Source organism: Eublepharis macularius, chromosome 7 (assembly GCF_028583425.1).
Source record: "Eublepharis macularius isolate TG4126 chromosome 7, MPM_Emac_v1.0, whole genome shotgun sequence".
Lineage (NCBI taxonomy): Eukaryota > Metazoa > Chordata > Lepidosauria > Squamata > Eublepharidae > Eublepharis > Eublepharis macularius.
This window is the reverse complement of record NC_072796.1, coordinates 15,880,104-15,899,543: the sequence shown is the minus strand read 5'-3', so window position 1 is coordinate 15,899,543 and position 19,440 is coordinate 15,880,104. Positions and strand designations below refer to the sequence as shown.

At 43.9% G+C, this 19,440-nt stretch overlaps 1 protein-coding gene across 1 annotated transcript in view; it reads left to right on the top strand.

The window, feature by feature from the left end:
* TMEFF1 (transmembrane protein with EGF like and two follistatin like domains 1) overlaps window positions 1-19,440 on the top strand; it is a 127,871-nt gene that overhangs the window by 96,672 nt on the left and 11,759 nt on the right. The window contains exons 6-7 of the mRNA XM_054985362.1: window positions 8,382-8,530; window positions 11,520-11,585. Of these exons, the coding sequence (XP_054841337.1) occupies window positions 8,382-8,530; window positions 11,520-11,585 (215 nt within the window). The remainder of the gene's footprint in view (window positions 1-8,381; window positions 8,531-11,519; window positions 11,586-19,440) is intronic.

Genomic DNA, 19,440 nt, shown 5'->3' with positions numbered 1-19,440 from the left:
TTCTTGTCATACACTGTGATAGCGGTCGACTCCTTATGATTTTGGGCTAGTGTTGTTTATAAACATATTGCCTGCCTGGTACTGGTACCCATCCAAAGATCCTTTGCACATTAAAGATCTCCCTGCTGAAGAAATGGAGGGTGCTGTTAGCTTTGACAACCATTCACTAGGAAGTGGGGGTGATGGCTATCATTCCGTTCCCCAAAGAGACAGTAAGTACTGGCAGGGCTGAAAGCACCCATTATCTGTTTGCAGCCAAATACAGCTGGGGAAATTGTGTGAATTCTAGGATTTTCTCCCCTGTTGCAACACCTTCTGTGAAGCCCAGCCTCCCCTTAGGGAGGGGGGCTGTGGCTTAGTGGAAGAGCCTCTCCTTGGTATGCGGAAGGTCCCAGATTCAATCTCCAGCATCTCCCGTTAAAAAGCACCAGGCAGTAAGTGATGTGAAAGACCCTCTTCCCGAGACCCTGGAAAGCCCCTGCCCGTCTGCGTAGACAGTATTGACTTTTATTATTTTTTTATTTATTTAATCACATTTCTAGACCACCCTCCCCGTCAGACGGGCTCAGGGTGGTTTAACAACAGTTTAAAACAGTAAAAACATTATTAAAACATTATATCAAAACAATTAAAATTGGCGGGTATGAAATATTAAAATACAGCAATTTTCCTGCATGGGTGGTGGAAGGTCTTCAGTGGTATGGCCGGCGAGAGGACAGCCTAGCCCCCACCAAATGCCCGGTGGAACATCTCCGTCTTGCAGGCCTGGCGGAAAGATAACAAATCCTGCCAGGCCCTAGTTTCCTCAGACAGAGAGTTCCACCAGGTCGGAGCCAGAACTGAAAAGGCCCTGGCTCTGGTAGAGGCCAGACGGACCTCCCTGGGGCTAGGGACCATCAACTTTGATGGACCAGTGGTCTGGTTCAATATAAGACAGCTTCATGTGTGTTCGTGTGTGTGTGTGTGTGTGTGTGTGTGTGTTCAAAGGCCTGGTCTCGTTTAAACACACACCTTCAATGAATTGAGATTCATGTCTGAGGAGCCCGCATGGAATGGCACGCCGGTTCTTAATCATTAATCCACTATAGTCCCCAAGTACGCAATATGATCCTCAAATGTCCCCCAAGCCTCAAGTTAAAAATAAGAATTTAAAAGCAGCACTGTTAGTCAAGGCAAGTTTATTTATATGAGTATTTTTATAATATACACATGCAATAAATACACAGATGTCAGGCAGTAATGGCCGTCAGCCAATGCCTTCATGTTAACTTTGATTCCTCTTTGCTTTAGGCTGCTTTTTTAAAGGCCTGGGGAGAAATCTAGGATCCGGGATTGTTTCCTTCAAGAAGGATGAGAGGACTACTGCCCAAGATAGCCTTCCTTTGCTTAGTGTCAGATGTAATTGCCAAGGGAAAATGCATGTTGCCTCTAATTCCGAATGGCCCCCCTTTGCCCACTTGCAGTTCTGAGTGCCCCTCAATGATTTCCAGATTGCTTGATGGAGGTGCCTGTGGTCCTCGTTAATAATCGCTGGCACAATGGGTAGAGCGGGCTCCGATCCCCACTACCATTTCCGCCCTTTGTGACAATCAGGGAGCTGTTCTGTTCTCTCATGGTCTTTGTGTGGGTAAAAAGGGAGAACTCTGGCTACTAGCCTGTGCTTGGCGATTAAGGAAGAAACAAATGAAATAAGTAATCTTCTTGAGAGATGGAAAAGAGCAATAGTCCAGTAGCACCTATGAGGCTAACAAACCGAGTGGTAGGGTGTAAGCTTTCGTGAGCCACAGCGCGCTTCTTCAGATACAGCTAGAACGTGAGCTGTGCATTCTAGCTGTACCTGAAGAAGTGAGCTGTGGCTCACAAAAGCTTATACCCTACCACTCGTTTTGTTAGTCTTATAGGTGCTACTGGACGATTGCTCTTTTCCACTGCTACAGACAGACTAACAGGGCTACCCATCTTGTTCTTGAGATATCTACTTCATTTTAAAGGCAAACATCTTTCTCTCGAGGGAGATGAGCCGTGCAGCATCTTTTCTTATTTAGGTGGTGTGACACACACACGCACCCCACACACCTGCAAATGGGCATTAAAACAAATTATACCACTCTGCTTAGTGACCTGTTGTTTCCAATTACCCTTGAGTGACGCTGACAGGGTTGAACGCCACAGCTGGAGGCTTGTGACTGGTTGTATCCATGGCAACGGTTGGGAATGGAACATCACCTCTTTCTAGGCGGCTTTGGTTTCCTACTGAGAGAAAGAAGCCAATATTCTCGTCTCAAGCGGGTTTGGTTTTTAGGACAGCCTACTGTGGAAGTTCCATTGTGCACGGCTGCAGTATGTAGAAGCAAAGGAGTCTGTCAGAGGGACAAGGCCGCACCTATCAAATAACATAAAATAAACCAAGCCTAGATTGCTGTTTTTGGCAAGGACTGAAGGCCAGCAATATGGGTGCCATTCGCAGACTTGTTCCCACACGACACGGATAAGGGGCTTTTTAACCCTGTCACAGATGCCTCCGCTGAGCTACTCACTAGCAAGTAAGCAAGTCTGTCTGGGAGGTTCATCAAAAGGGCAAAGGTTCAGTCAAGACCATGGCTGTTTTCACAGGCGCCCCCGGGAGATCGTGCGAAACTCATGGCATAAAAAAGCATCTTCCTAGCACAATCGCCTGGCATGATCCCCTTTAATGGCCTGATGATGTCAGAAAAAGGGCCATTAAATGGGATCGTGCCAGGAAATCAGGCTAGGAAGACGCTTTTTTTATGCCATGAGTTTTGCGCGATCTTCCGGATGCGTGGCTGTGTGAAAACGGCCCATCTTTTGCTCTTCACATGGCTGGCATGAAGGTGAAAGAGAGCCTTCTTTGCCTGTGGCTTGGCTTTGGAGAAAGTGGCTGAGGTATGAAATTCTGTATGTACTGGTAGGCTATTATGCACGTAATGCACATAATGCAAAATTAAGAAATATATTAAAATGTGAGCTGAAAAACTTACTGGATTCCACGTCTTCATTTCTCGTTAATAAAAAGACAATAGAAAGTTGAAAATCAAAAGTTGGGACCAGCTAAAGGGTTGAGTCATACTTGCCCTTTCAAAACTGTAATACCGCTTCCTTATTATTATAATTATTACAATTACATAATTATCTGTATATAGTAGAGCTATTCTGGTCTACTGCTGATAGGTTATGCATAAATACAAGAGTTGCAGTCCAGAATAGCTGTACAATATGTAGTTAATTATTATAATTGTTGGACTCCCAGAGACTTGAAAAAAGCTTTCAGTAAAGCCAAACTTTGGAAAACTGTGGACCAGTTCAGACAGGCATATAAATCCCATTTGATTTCCTTGCAGCTGTCTCCATTGAAACACTTTCCCGTTTTAAAAAAATCATGCCTTGAATTTGAAGTAATTTCATAAGATTTGAAACCACAGTCTATGGTGTTTGATCTGTGATATTCATATATACAAATGATCGCTGATTTAGTACTGCAGTTGTAAAGCACATGTAAGCCTTGTAATGGGAGAGGTTGTGTGTGTGTGTGTGTGTGTGTGTGTGTGTGTGTGTGTGTGTGTGTGTGTGTGTGTGTGTGTGTGTGTGTGTGTGTGTGAAAGAGAGAGGGGGGTGAGGCTTTGCAACAGTTTTCTCCCCCTTTTAATGAAATGGCACGTACATTATTTTTGGAGCCACCCTTTCCCTTTGGCTTGGCTTTGGTTGGCTTTGTTCCTTTGCACCAAGGTGGTTCCTCAGGGTGCCACGGCACATGCTAATATTTATTTATTTATTTATTTAATTCAATTTATATTCCGCCCTCCCCGCATCAGCAGGCTCAGGGTGGATTACAATCGGTATAGTAATTTAAAATACATATAACTTTAAAACCAATAAAACCACATAAATATTTAAAACACACAGCTGCAGACTTCTCCAATAACCAATGGGTGGGGCCATTGTAAGGCAGGACTTGTTACTGGCTGCCTTCATTCAGAGAAAAGGGGTTCCCATTGCTGCAATAGCAGCCACAGCCACTAGAGGATCAGAAAGATAGCTAAGCATCAGGCTTGTGGTTCCATTCCCTCTTCAGGCTGTAGTTCTTTTTCATTCTTCCTTTCTCCCTCCACCATAGTCTTTTTCCTTTCCTTGCTTTTTATTCCCACTTCTTTTTCCCTCCCTCCCTCCCTACAGCTATACTTCATTTTTTTTAATTCTCCTTCTGCAATTCTTTTGCAAAGAAAGGGGGAAGATACTACATTTGGTTCTGCCTCCTGTGGCGGCCATTTTGGGCTGGCATTCACCACCCCATCTCAAAATTCCCATGGTGCCTGCAAGCTTGAAAAGGTTGGGAACTCCTGCTCTGCTCAGCGCCTTGCTTGGGCTAGGAAGGTTTCAAAAAATGTTTGGATTCTGCTATGTGTTGATGCCGCGTCAGCCCTGTAAAAGACATCTCTACTGGACAGTCCAAACCAGGGATGACCAGCTGGTGGCCCAAGTTCTGGATGTGGCCAAACATCTTACATCTGAAGAAAGCTCCTTCCACTAAAGGAAAGCACCTCCGCTAGACGAACTGGTCCACAGGATCCAACCCAATTCGTCTGGCATCTGTTGATCCTATTGGGAATTTTTTCAGGTTCTTTAGGAAATAGATTTCTCATGTTAATGTTCTAGATGCGTCTTTGATTTTGTTAATAATACATAAATGTACATATTTGCAAATAATGCTGTATGATCTGTCATTTCTGGTCTAAGCAAAGTTATCTTCCAGGGGTTTGTCCCATTGCAAGCAATCGGCGGGAGGTGGCAACACCTCCCTCCCCTGGCAGTCACCTGCTTTTGACAGACAGTCCAGGAAAGTGCGCACTGGGTGCATTCCCAGTGGGGCATGACATTGAGTGATTCTGCACACGTTGAATAATGGACTTCCAATCCTCTTTATAGATCATTTGGAATGGATTTTTTCGTGTGCGGAACAAAAAATCCACCTCAAACGATTGATAAAGTGCATTGAAAGTGCATTATCCAACATGTGCAGAATCATTCATTGGTTGATTCCGTACACGTTGGATAATGCACTTTCAATGCACTTTAGCTATCGTTTGGAAGTGGATTTTTCGTTTCACGCTTGAAAAATTCAGTTCCAAATGATCTCTAAAGAGGATTGTGCGGAATCAGCCAGTGTCACTTCCAAAAGTGACATCATTGTGCCAGCTGTGGGCATGCTCTCATGCTTTGCTGGGGCCAATTTTGGCCCCAAATGGGCTGAATTGGCCACACCCAAAGCGCAGGAATATGTCCATTGGTAGTGTGATGACATCACTTCCCATGCCTCACCAGGAGTGTACCCATGCAAAACGTGCGCAAGAGAATTTGACTCCAGGTGAGTTTCGGGGCTTCCCCTCCTACCAGGAGGCTATAGAGACCTGGGAACCCTAAACCAATGGATTTAGAAAGGTGTAACTCTGCTTAGGATAATACTGTGTGACTCCTTATGCCAGTTTTATTATGAAGCTGATCTCTCCCAGTACATAGTCCACAGTCTAGAGACAGAGTATCACCTCCCCAACTACAGAATTGGGCCCTCCCTGATTATAGACATTGCTGTCATAGGGTTGTAATCAGGGCTTTTTTTCTGGGAAAAGAGGTGGTGGAACTCAGTGGGTTGCCCTCGGAGAAAATGGTCACATGGCTGGTGGCCCCGCCCCCTGATCTCCAGACAGAGGGGAGTTGAGATTGCCTTCTGCGCCGCTGGAGCAGTGCGGAGGGCAATCTAAATTCCCCTCTGTCTGGAGATCAGGGGGTGGGGCCACCAGCCATGTGACCATTTTCAAGAGGTTCCGGAACTTTCCCCGCATTCCCCCTGAAAAAAAGCCCTGGTTGTAATAAATAATTGCCTGTAGATCGCTATAGAGCAGGCCTACTACACAACTATTGTGGCCCACCATGGACTCAGTAAGATTCTGTTTCTGATGCCTGCTTGAGATAGTAGGAGCGTGGGAATCGCATAATGGCTAGTGGGCGATGTGTCCACTGCACGTGGACCCTATCTGTGCAGGCCCTGTGATCAGCAGCTATTTGTTGCCAGTGAGATGAAGCACTCTGCTGAAATATTTTAATTGAATACTATAGGAAATAATCCAGATTGCATAATTGTGTTTCTTTTTTTCCAGAGCAGCATAATTAAAGTACTGTCACAAGGGTTTTGGAAGCATGAATGACTGTTTTGTTAATGTTAACTGAGTGTTACTTTTTTTTTCAGCATTAGAAAAACAAAACAACTGAACAACTTGTGCTGGAATTCATACCAGCACAATCTAACATATAGGTGTTTAAAAACAAATTTGCCGAAAGGAGCAGTAATGACCCAAGAGGCAGAAAATCTGAATTGTTCCCCCCATGAGGGAAAAAAAATCCAAATAATAAATACTGGACAATAAACTAAACTCCTGACAGTTTGATGGCCTTTAATGTTACCTCCAGATTAGCTGCCTGAAGTTTTTGTACTTCGCAGGTCCTAACAAGGAAAATTTTAATTTCCAACTACATCTGTCTGTATAAACACCTGTATAGGTGTTTACCTATTATTTATTATTCTATTTTATTTCAAGATTTGTATCCTGTCTTTCTGTCCTGTCAAGGCCACCAAGGCAACTGTTTAAAGTAAAACATTGCAAAAAAAAAATCATAAAAGCAAACCAATGATAAAAACATTTCATAAAAACAATTAAATCTAAAACTAAAATAACATATATAAAAGCACATAAAACAGTACATGAAAACATAGGCAAGGAGGGAGGAATCAGTGAGGGAACACCAAGCAAAACATGGAATCCCCACAGTCTTTCTGCCGCCTTTCATTCCAGACATCCCTTAATCAACAGCAAATTTCATTTCCAAACATTGAAGCAATTGTACCCATCCAGCAAGGGCTCTCTGTATGCATCATTATCATGTTCCTATGGACAGAAGCAGGGCTTTTTTTCAGCTGGAACGCAGTGGAACGGAGTTCCGGAACCTCTTGAAAATGGTCACATGGCTGGTGGCCCCGCCCCCTGATCTCCAGACAGAGGGGAGTTGAGATTGCCCTCCGCGCAGGGCTATCTAAACTCCCCCTCTGTCTGGAGATCAGGGGGTGGGGCCACCAGCCATGTGACCATTTTCTCTGAGGGCAACCCACTGAGTTCCACCACCTCTTTTCCCAGAAAAAAAGCCCTGGATAGAAGTATGCTTCTCAACTAAGCAGCAGCAGATTTTGATATGTGTTCTGCTACGCCAAACCTTCTGTGCTTCTCAATGCCAGATGGCACAAACAGACACTCAGGCACATCCCACGAGCTGTATGTGCCTGGGATCTCTTATCCCAGTTTATGGCCATCCATCTAACCATCTGAATCAGAAAAACAAATGAGTTCAAATGGGGTATTGTAGGATTTGAGTCCAGTGGCACCTTTCAGGGTAGAAGCATTCAAGCATCAAAGCTCCCTTCATCAGATCTGTTAGAACTTTGACTCTGGAAAGCTTATACCTTGAAAATCTTATTGGTCTTTAAGGTGCCACTAAATTCAAAATCTCCTATTCTACTGCAGACCAACACAGCCACTCCCTTGAAACTGTCCAAAAAGGGTAGTGTGAGGGGAACCAAATATCCGGCTCATGGGATGCACACGCTGATTTCCTGCACCATTTCGACATCACCAAGCAGCAAATGATTGGCGCTGTCAGCATGAAAATCAAAGATCACAGGTTTTTTGGGGGGGGGGGGATTTAGTACCCCTTTTCTTCCTGCACTCCATTCCATTTTAGGATTTCCAGTTCTGTGAGATTTGAGGCCCAGGAAGGAAACACAATCATCCAAATGGGGTGAGCTTTCCATCCTGCCTAATAATGTGTTTGGATCTAGTGAAAAAATTTCCAGAGAGAGAAAGGAGGTGATTTTCACCAAACCACCCTTCCGTGGCAGACCTCCAAGTCCACACACACTCATGTTGTTCCACAGGCTCCTATGTCCCATTTTGGGCAGCAGTAGGAGTGAGAAGGCAAGTCAGGCCTGCTCCACAGATGAAAATCCTTTCCTTTAGTGGAAATTCTCCATGGGATTTGAGCCAATATCCCACTTTAAATATTTTCCCCTTAACATCCAGCCTAAAGAAGAGTTATGATGAATTCAGAGGCTGGCTAACCACCTTTTTTCCCAATGATACCAATAACTTCAGGAACATTCTAATTTTAGATGACTATACTTCCCCATACTATTCTATAAATACATATTTATTTTCATAAATGGTGTGATTTTCTTTCATACATGTTGGAGGCCAGTAAAAATAAGAATGTTGTGCTGAAAGGAGTAGTCCCGAAGTCTAAGCACATACTTGTATTTCCAGGTGTGTATGCAACATAGACTGTAGTGGGTACAGTTTTAACCCCGTCTGCGCATCCGACGGAAGTTCCTACAACAACCCCTGTTTTGTTCGAGAAGCATCTTGTCTGAGACAGGAGCAGATCGATATCAGACACCTTGGACATTGCTCAGGTACTTCTGATTTTCGTTTCCACAAGAGAATTACATCTACTAGCAAGGAAAAGGATAAAGCTTCACTATTTCTTTTTCATTTTAGAGATGGATATATGACTCTGTGTGTATGCTTGTGTTGAAAACTATGAAGAAATACATGGGGGAAATGCAAAATGTGATACTGGTTACCGGGGCTTTTTTTCAGCTGGAACGTGATGGAACGGAGTTCCGGCACCTCTTGAAAATGGTCACATGGGTGGTGGCCCCACCCCCTGATCTCCAGACAGAGGGAAGTTTAGATTGCCCTCCACACCGCTCCAGTGGTGCGGAGGGCAATCTCAACTCCCCTCTGTCTGGAGATCAGGGGGCGGGGCAACCAGCCATGTGACCATTTTCTTCGAGGGCAGCCCACTGAGTTCCACCACTGAGTTCCACCACCTCTTTTCCCAGAAAAAAAGTCCTGCTGGGTACACAATTTAGCTTCCTAGAAGTCTCAGCTTTTATTTGTAAGCAGAAATTTCTAGTCCTTATAGGTGAGAAGATATGCTTGGAAATATGTTGGCTGGGCCCAGTGCAACAGCCAGAGAAGCTGTTGAACAGAATTTTCACTTCTTGAGGGAAAGCGCTTCCTCCATAGTTCCACAACTGCCTCATGGCTGGCAAAAGAAGAGTGAATTATAAAACAATAAAAGTTGGAGAAGACATTCTGCAAAATAAGATAAATCGTCTACATCTGCTTAATATGCAAATTAGTATAAGTTTATATTTATTTATGTCATTCATAATCTGTCTTTCTCACTGAGACTCAAGGCGGATTACATAGTGTGAGATTAGTACTGTCAATATTGAAGATATTTAAATAAACAATGCCATAGGGTGGTGGTTGTGGATTTTCCGAGCTGTATTGCCATGGTCTTGGCATTGTAGTTCCTGATGTTTCACCAGCAGCTGTGACTGGCATCCTCAGAGGTGTAGCACCAAAAGACAGAGATCTCTCAGTGTCACAGTGTGGAAAAGAAGTTGGCAGGTTATTTATATCTACTCAGGAAGGTGGGTTTGGGCTGAGTCATCCTGTGGGAGTTTCCCAGGGTGTGGAATGCTAATGGCGGGAGGCTTCACTGTATCCTGAGGAGGTTCTTTTGCATATGGGAAAGAACCTGCAAATATGGAACTAGAACTACCCAGTAGCATCATACTTAAAGCAACAGGTAGTACATAGAAGTACATACTTGTTCTAAGAACTCTGTTTTATTGTATTTGAATTTTGATTGTCTTCAATTGAGCCAGTTTGGTGTAGTGGTTAAGATCCCTGGACTCTAATCTGGAGAACCGGGTTTGATTCCCCACTCCTCCTCTTGAAGCCAGCTGGGTGACCTTGAGTCAGTCATGGCTCTCTCAGCCCCACCCACCTCACAGGGTGATTATTGTTGTGGGAATAATGATAATATACTTTGTAAACCACTCTGAGTGGGCGTTAAGTTGTCCTGAAGGGCGGTATATAAATCGAATGTTGTTGTTGTTGTTATCTTGGCACAGAACTGTGATTTTTTTTTTTAAAGCTCAAAACCAAAATTGGACTTAGCCAATGAACACTGAGGGCAGCTGCCCCAGCCCTTGGATTGGGGGTAGGGTTGAACTACCCATGGCCCTGATCCATGGCAGAGATGAAGCTCCTGCCACTGCTCATCCCTCTTTCCCAGCTCTTGGGTAGCTGGCTCAGCCATCAGCCAGCCAGCTCTGCGCCTGCAGTGCATGCCAACCGCCTCTGCAACCTGGGCAGCAGCTTGGCCATCTCAGTAGTGGCAGCGTCCCCTTTGGAGCCCAGGCAATAGCCAGGCTACTTTGCATGGTGTGAGGGCTGCCCCTTTCTTGAGCATGGGGGAGGGGGGCGTTAGAAGGGTGGCCCCTGGGTATGTGGGGGAGGGGCTGCCCTGATTCTGGGACGCCATTCTGGGCTTTTCCCCAGGATCCCGGGGTCACTAAGGTTGTCTCTGCTCAAAGTACACATCAGCCAGGGAATACTTAACGCTGTGATGACGTGGAATGTTTGCAGGGAGGAAAGTGACTCATTGGTAGAGCGTCTGCCTTGCCTGTAAAATATCCCAGGTTCAATTCCCAGCATCTCCAGTTAAAAAGGAGCAGGTATTAGATGATGTGGAAGGGGGAGAGCAGCAAACTTCGAATTCTTTTAGGATCCAGCCTATCAAATGCGTTCCTTAATGAAATTTCATACAGATATTTCATGCGTTATAGTTTACAAAAAACTGCGCAGCTCTTTGAGGCTATGGCCAGGACTGTGCTAAATATAATTAAATAAGGGTTCTATGCCCCGTATACATTGGGGAAATCAAGCAAATTTGCATGCTTCTGCTAATTCTGTGTAATGTGTTTGATGCCCCCATAGTTCTGTGTCCCTTCCCATAACTAGAAGTCAAAGTGCCAACCTCTACTCCACAAAAATCTTATGCAGCTACCTCTCTGGGGTCTGAGACTTCCCAGTTTCAATCTTGTTTCTGCATCCATAGTGGCTAGAAACTTAGCGTGTGTGGTTATGCCGACAGTGCTGACCTGCGGGGTTGTTTCTTCAACTGAGAGATGAGAAGGAACAGTGTTGTGATCCTGGAGGAGTTAAATTCTGGGATGAGGAGGGGATGGGGTTATTCTCCTGGCCTCACACACCCTGATGTTGTGAGCGTTAGCTCCGTTTGGGCCTGGTGCTGCCGTTGCTGTGATTAAAAGCGGATCAGATTTTGACTCATTGCACCTTGGGAGTGCCAAGTCTGGGGGCCCTTCAGCCTCTCTCTAGCTCAAAACATTCAACCGCATCCACAAAAGAAGTAGATGCCAGAGGCAGTCTCGGACGATATCATTTTCTTAGCCATGTGAGAGAAATATTGAGTGTGTCGCTGTCTTGCTGCCACTTAAGTGTTTCCCCAGGTAACAATCTGTTACAACATGCAATAACCTAAATTGCTGTGGTGTTTTTTTTATGTTTTTCCTCACACAGAATCCGATGACTCTGGCTCATTGGGGAAGAAGGATGATGGCATGCAGTATCGGCCAGATGTGAAAGGTACGGTTCTAATGCATGACCGCTCCTTTATTCGCAGCAGGGGTAAAGATGCCAGAATATATAAGTTCACCTTCTCACCTGGTTGCTCTCATCAAGGCGTGTCTCTTAATGTGCTTTAAACTGAGAGAGAAACAGTTGTTTCCCTCCAGAATTTTTAAAAAAGACATGGCCTTGAAATTTGATTAATAGCTGTGTTAAGCATGTTCAAATACCTCACAGTCTCCAGTCTGTGTCAAAGTGATGAAGTTTTGCTTGAACAAATAGTATTTTATAGGCACCTTCAACGGCATTTTGGAGAACGTGCCATGAGACGCTTTGTATAATAAAGTGATTTTTATTTATTCAAGTAAATTTAGCATATAAATAGACTCAAATGAACTGATTTTTGTGTTCCTTCTGCTTTTTTCTTCTTCACATCCAAGAATAGAGTTGTGATGTCGTCCTTTTGTGCCGGAGCCCTTATGCGTGCCTTATATTAATGCTAAACACAGTCCTATTATTAAGAAGGGAGAAGGAAGCTTTCATGTATTGTTCTGAAGAATGACTTATTCCTACAAAATAGATTTCCGATGTTCTGCTCTTCAGATTTAAAGGTGCCTTTAATGCTGGCAGAAACTAGGGAAAGAAAGCCTTTTTACAGGAAAGCAATTTCCTCCTCCTGTCACTTTCTCTCTCCCTTTTATTGTTTATTGATGAAATTTGTGCGGGAGTGTTTTTTTAAAAGAAGGCTTTAAAGATGTTGAAGTTTTCTTTAGGGTGGGGAGTGGAGGGATATTTCTGTGAAGACACATGCATAGGATCACAGCCTCTTTCTAATTCATTTAATTGGCATGAACCACTGCTTCTTGTCTACACCTGTGGTATTCCCCATTATGATGTATACATGTGAGAGCTGGACACAGACAGGAAAATGACAGGAAGACAGTTGATTTATTTGAAATGTGGTGCTGGAGGAGATAACATGGACGGACAAAAAACAAATACATGGGTTCTAGATCAAATCTAGCCTGAATTCTCCATAGAAGCTAAAACGATGAGACTGAGGCGATCATACTTTTGTCACGTGAAAAGACAAGACTCTCTGGAAAAGTCAATAACGCTAAGAAAAGTGGAAGGCAGTAGGAAAAGAGGAAGGCCCGAAACGAGATGGCTTGACTCGGTAACGGAAGCCACAGCCTCCAGTTTGCAAGATCTGAGCAAGTCTGTTAATGGTGGGATGTTTCGGAGGTCTTTCATTCATCGGGCCGCCATATGTCAACTCGGAAGTGACTTGATGGCACGTCACACACACACACACACACACATGTATTCATGGGTAAAACCCTGCCCTAAAAGAGACTCTACCCAATCTTTTTATTACCCTGATTGTACAAAGTACATCTCTGAGGTCATTGGGGAATCTTGAGGTATCTATACCTGCAGAAAATCAGGCGATTATTCCATTCCACACTGCAACAGGTCGGAGAATCATATTTGTGAGATAAAGAATACGTCGACAGCAAGCACGTTAGGAAAACGTCTACATCACAACCCTCTCCCTGACACGCTAATTGTTTCCATTATATTTTTTATTTTTATATATATATATATATATATATATATATATATATATATATATATATATATATATATATATATAATTCTTTCCAGTATATTTATGTAGCACATTCACCCATGTGATTTCCCCCGACTGCTGCATTATAAAATGGTACAACCCCAGGAATTCTGTGCTAGGTAAGATACAAGCATGTGCAGGTTATTTATTTATTTATTTACTTCTATTTATAGTCTGCCTTTCTCATTGAGATCCAAGGCAGATTACGACACAGTGAGTAAAAATACAATATAATCAACAGCTAGGACATTTACTGAGCAAACTACAATAATGAACAACGGGACATTAAGGGAAATATACAATAGGGAATGGTAGCAGAAAATGTTTAAGCAAGCATAAAATTGAGCACAGCGATGAAATCTATCTGAAACAAAGCGTAATTAATTTTCGTGGCATGTTTATCAGTATGGAAATTCACTAGTAGATGCATATCTACATCAGCAGACAGTACCCAGTAGTGAAGCATTCAGTCCTTGTCCCTACCAAGGCATCTCTCTCAGCTATTTTTTATGACACAGCCCTATAATCTGGGTAGAAATCCCTCCTGAATAATTCAGTTTTGCATAATGTGTGAAAAGCTAGGAGAGTGGGGGCTTTCCTGACCACCTAAGGCAGGCCATTCCATAAGGTGGGGGCTACCACAGAGAAAGCACGTGTGCTGGCAGCGGTTGATTTTGACCAATTGCAGGGCAGTATCTACAAAAGGCCCTGACCAGATGAGCAAAGTTGCCATGGCAGAATATAGGGAGAGTGGCAGTCACACAGATATGAGGGGCTGAGGCCATAAAGGGCTTTGAATGTGATAGTCATGACCTTGAATTGAGCCCAGTACTAACGGGATGGCATGAGAGCCCCGTGGCGCAGAGTGGCAAGCAGCAGTACTGCAGCCCAAGCTCTGCTTGCGACCTGAGTTCGATCCTGGCGGAAGCCAGGTTCAGGTAGCCGGCTCAAGATTGACTTCCATCCTTCTGAGGTCGGTAAAATGAGTACCCAGTTTCCTGGGGGTAAAGTGTATATGACTGGGGAAGGCAATGGCAAACCACCCCGTAAAAAGTCTGCCAAGAAAACGTTGTGATGCGACGTCCCCCCATGGGTCAGTAATGACTCTGTGCTTGCAAAGGGGACTACCTTTACCTTTTAGTAATGGGATGACTTCAGAATAGAAATGATATGTATGCTTCATCTAGCCCCTGAGAGTAATCGAGCTGCAACATCTTGCACCAATTGAAGTCTCTGAGTTAACTTTGAGGCGAGGGCAACGTATTCCAGTAGTCTAGTCTTGATGCCATGAATCCAGACAGCCACATCAGCTGTGTCAAGGTAGGGTCCATCTTCCAGGGTAGTCTGAGTTGTGAGAAGGCCTTTTCTGCAGCTGCATTTACTTGCTTCTCTAGCAGTAGTGCTGGATCTAGTATAACCCCTAGGCTATACTATACCAAGTCAGCCAGGATCATCTGAACTCCATCAGCGGTCGGAAACACAACGTCCTTCAGGATCTCTGCGTTTCTAACCAGTGTCACCTCTGTCTTATCCAGATTTAGTTTCAATTTGTCTTGCTTTCAGCCAATTGACCACAGCTGTCAAGCAGTGACTCAGTACCATTACTGCATCACCAGGGGATTTGGATAACAGGATATAGAGCTGAGTATCATCTGCATATTGGTGGCATCCAATTCCATAGCTACGAATGAGTTCTCCTAAAGATTTGGCCCTCAGGTCTGAATTTTGAGGTATAAAGGAGAATTCCGTTCCTGAATGGAACACTCTTGCTTTACATATATTACCAACATAACTGTATGGTTAGTTAATTAGTCTGTTAACTACATTGTCACAATTTACATGAAGAATGTAGCAGCCACCTCTGATTCTTCAATCTGTTCTTTGTCTTAGCCATAGCAGTTCCCTATTCCGTTGGGATGAACATATCATGTGGCCTTCTCCTTTTATCTCTGTTCTCTCCTTCTCCAATATCCCCCAATACAGGCTGAAGTCAGGAACCCATCATTGAGCAAAAATTGGTCTCTACAAAAGCCTGTCCTCTCTTTCCTTAATAATTTGTCTTGACACGTTTATGCACATTTATCACCACAACATCAAGTGATGTCAGGGCTTTTTTTTTTTTTGGAAAAAGAGGTGGTGGAACTCAGTGGATTGCCCTTGGAGAAAATGGTCACATGGCTGGTGGCCCCGCCCCCTGATCTCCAGACAGAGGGGAGTTGTGATTGCCCTCCGCGCCACTGAGCGGCACAGAGGGCAATCTAAACTCCCCTCTGTCTGGAGATCGGGGGGGGGGCACCAGCCATGTGACCATTTTCAAGAGGTTCTGGAACTCCGTTCCGCCACGTTCCCCCTGAGTGATGTTTTGTTTCTGAGAGCAGGCCATCACAAATGCTGCATTACAGGCGCAGCTTGCGCATCATCTCTCATCTCCTTAAACTGGGTGCTGTTTTTAAACTATTGGGCCAGTTCACACATGCAAGGCTAGTAAATGAGTGATGTACAGACCTGAGTGAATCAGCTTTAAACTATTTGAAAACGCATCTTCTTCAGGGATGCTTTTTGGATTGCAGAGGTAGCATATGGGACCATGGCCTCCCTTTTACTTCTTTGCATGTATCATGGGATGAAGCCGGGATTAGATGGATTGCCCCTTTTGCTACTGTAGATCCTGGTTCCTATTGCTTTTAGGGCAGCTTGCTTTGACTGCCTCCGCATCTTCTCTGCTGAAAGGTCTACTTGTCGAAGGATGTATTCAGCATTCAGACCCAGCATAAGCTGATCCTTCAGGCATGGAAGCGGGCAAAAACTTCAGTGGTTTAGCTGCTTTGTAGAACCTGTCAGCCTCTCCTCAGCCTCAAAAAGGTTTGAACTCTGAGGTCAGTTTTAGAGTCTTAACACATCAGTAGTTCCTGGAAACTAGCCGAAAGGATTTTTTCTGGGGGTTCCGCTCCTTCCCACCATTAACTCTTTCCTGCTTTATCTGTTTGACTGAGGTAGAAATCCTGAAACCTGGGAGGCCTTTGCATGCTGCAGGCCTCAACAAAACCCAAAAATGTGAACAGGGCTGAAAATAGTTCTGCCTAGTGTGTAATCATCACTTTTTGTACAAGCTTTATGGATAAAGGCAGCTGGGGGTGGTAGGGAGGGACGGGAAACTGGAGGCAGACAACAGAGAGCACAGACTCCACTGACAGCCAAAACATAACAGCCGCAAATCTTATAACAACAAGGGAGTGGATTTTAGGAACCACCAACACAAGGAGTTTGCAGGGTTGGATTTGCTCCCCCTTTTCCTTTCCCTGTGACCTCCAAAAACGTGAGGATTCTCTTAAACAAAAGGTTGCATCAGCCCCTGTTTCTCTTGCATTAGAGGAAAGAATGATTTTGCCCAATTTCATAGAATCATAGAGTTGGAAGGGACTCCAGGGTCATCTAGTCCAACCCCCTGCACAATGCAGAAAATTCACAATTGCCTCCCCCCACACCCCCAGTGACCCCCTGCTCCATGCCCAGAAGATGGCAAAACACTGTTGGGAACCCTAGCCAAACTGGCCTGGGGAAAATTGCTACCTGACCCCAAGGTGGCGATTGGCCTTACTCTGGGCATGTAAGAAGGAGCTATGAGAACTAAGCAGTGATGTGACTCTTCCTGTCCTCCCTCTCATGATCTGCCCAGGTTCACAGAATCAGCATTGCCGTCAGATGGCCATCTAGCCTCTGCTTAAAAACCTCCAAAGAAAGAGAGCCCACCACCTCCCAAGGAAGCCTGTTCCACTGCCGGACCACGCTGTCTAAATTTCCCCTGCTCACTGACTCCCCCTATGCCATCAAGATCCCCTGCTGCTGGAGAAAGGAGAAGGCAGGGGAGACTTGCCTCCACAAACTTATTTCTTTATTTACTTTGTTTCATGTGCAGGTGTCATAGGATCAAACCCTGTGCACTATGGATTCTAGTCCCAGTTTTTTTTGTATCTTGCCAAGTTCTATGGGGGACATGAACAGGTTTCACTCTCAGTTCAGTATCTGTTTTGAAATGGACTACCAGAAGCCAAACAGTGGAAAGCCTTTCAAATGACATTGTGCCAGTGTGAGCTGCCATATAAATTGCAATGCCGACAAGACCATGAAATGGAGAGAGAGCTTTGGTGCAAGAAGTGCCTTTTGCGGAACATGTTTGCATTATTTTAAAATATTTTTGTATCCCCCCACTTATCATGCACAATTAATTTTTTTAAGCTACTAGACTTCTTTTAAGCTCAGCAAGCCTTTTCCCCAGATGAATAGACTGAATTTAGTTGGCACATTATTCCTTAATTGGACTAGTTCTGCAATGAGAAGAGACAAAAATAGGGGGGAAATTGGGCAGCACATTCATTTTTAATATCGCTGTTCTTCCCAGCCAGGATATAAAGTTGACAGTGTTTCCCAGTCCTTTGTCTCATTGCATATCATTAAATAACCCTTTTGGGTTAGAGGATAGAATATTCCAGATCGTCGGTCAGATATTTGGTTTGGAGTCTACAGACAGTTAGTGGAAATACTTGTATTCACACATCTTTCCCACATTGCCCTTTTCCCAGCAGCCTCCTGAGGCCTCTCAAAAGTTGTTGCCCAGAGGTATGAGAGCCCCATGGCAAAATGTCACAGGGAGGTGTTGTGAAGAGGGGAGAATTGGGTGATATCACCCTCCTTGCTGCCCTGACCTGGATAGTCCAGGTGAGCCTGATCTCGTCAGATCTCAGCAGGGTCAGCCTTGGTTAATAATCAGATGGGAGACCTCCAATGAACACCAGGGTTGCAGAGGCAGGCAATGGCAAACACCTCTGTTATTCTCTTGCTATGAAAACCCTGCCAGGGTCACCATAAGCCAGCTATGACTTGAGGGCAATCTCCACCAGCACTCTCCTTGCATTCCCTCGGTGGGCTTTCTGTAGGAAGCTTCATTAGGACTAGAGTAAAGTGAGGTGTGCCACCCAATTTCTCCTTTCAGAGCAGCTCCCCATGTCCTGTGCCATTTTATCTGAGGGCTCCTATGACTCCAAGCATCAGTTGGTAAAGGGTTCCAGAGGCTGCCGAGGGGGCACGGAATGGAAGCGGGAAAGATCTGCATTCACATGCATATTCTGCTCATGTTTTTGTAAAATCACTTCAAATATCTGTTCCTTTAATTTGTTTCTTGAGATTCCACTATAACAGTTACCTAGGTTAATAATTTTTGCAAAATATAGCATTTGGTTAGTTACGAAAACAGCAATAGCATCAGTGTAAATTATAATTATATGATTAATTTATAATACTTTGGTTATTAATATAAAGACAACCTTACAATTTGAGCTATAGTTTTAATTTAAAAGTGGTGTGTGTGTGTGTGAGAGAGAGAGGGGGGGAGGGGAGAGAGAGAGAGAGAGAGAGAGAGAAAAGGGACATTCCTGTCTTGTTCCCTCTTCTAAATTAAATGGCTCGCACGCACAATTATTTACCAAGATACTTGTACAAAGTGCATTGCCCATCATTGATAGCTTGCTCCTAGTCCCAGGTATTCAATTACTGAAATATTCAAGTCAGTTAAATGCCTTTTCTACATTAATAGATATCAAGATTGCCTTCCTTTGAAGACCTTTAAATGCTAAATCTGTAACTCTTTTTATGTTATTAGTCAATGTTCAACCAAGGGTAAACACTGCTTAATCCATGAAGATATCTTTCTGTATGATTTAATTTAGGCGAAAAAGTCAAAGCAAATAATCTATAGTTGTGGTTTAGTAATGATACTACATTTGACTTGATGTTGTATATTTTTATTACCTTTGGAATTAATATTATCACCAGGTTTCAAGAAGGTGGAATTGCGCTGAATCATAAATAAAGACTGTAGCTAACTTAATTGCCATCTTCAGAATGAATGTTTTCTAAAACGCTAATGAGGAAACTTCAGGCTCTTTATCATGCTTTAATGTCTTTAGAAGAGCAAGATTTGAATTCAGTAGTACCTTAAAGATCGAGAAGATTTCCAGGACATAAGCTTTTGAGAGTCAAATACCTGATGAATGTGATGGAACAGGATCATACTATAAGGCTGATTCCGCACACATCGGATAATGCACTTCCAATCCTCTTTATAGATCATTTGGAATGGAATTTTTGTGTGCGGAACAAAAAATCCACCTCAAACAATTGATAAAGTGCATTGAAAGTGCATTATTCAACGTGTGCGGAATCAGACCAGTCAAATACCTCAGA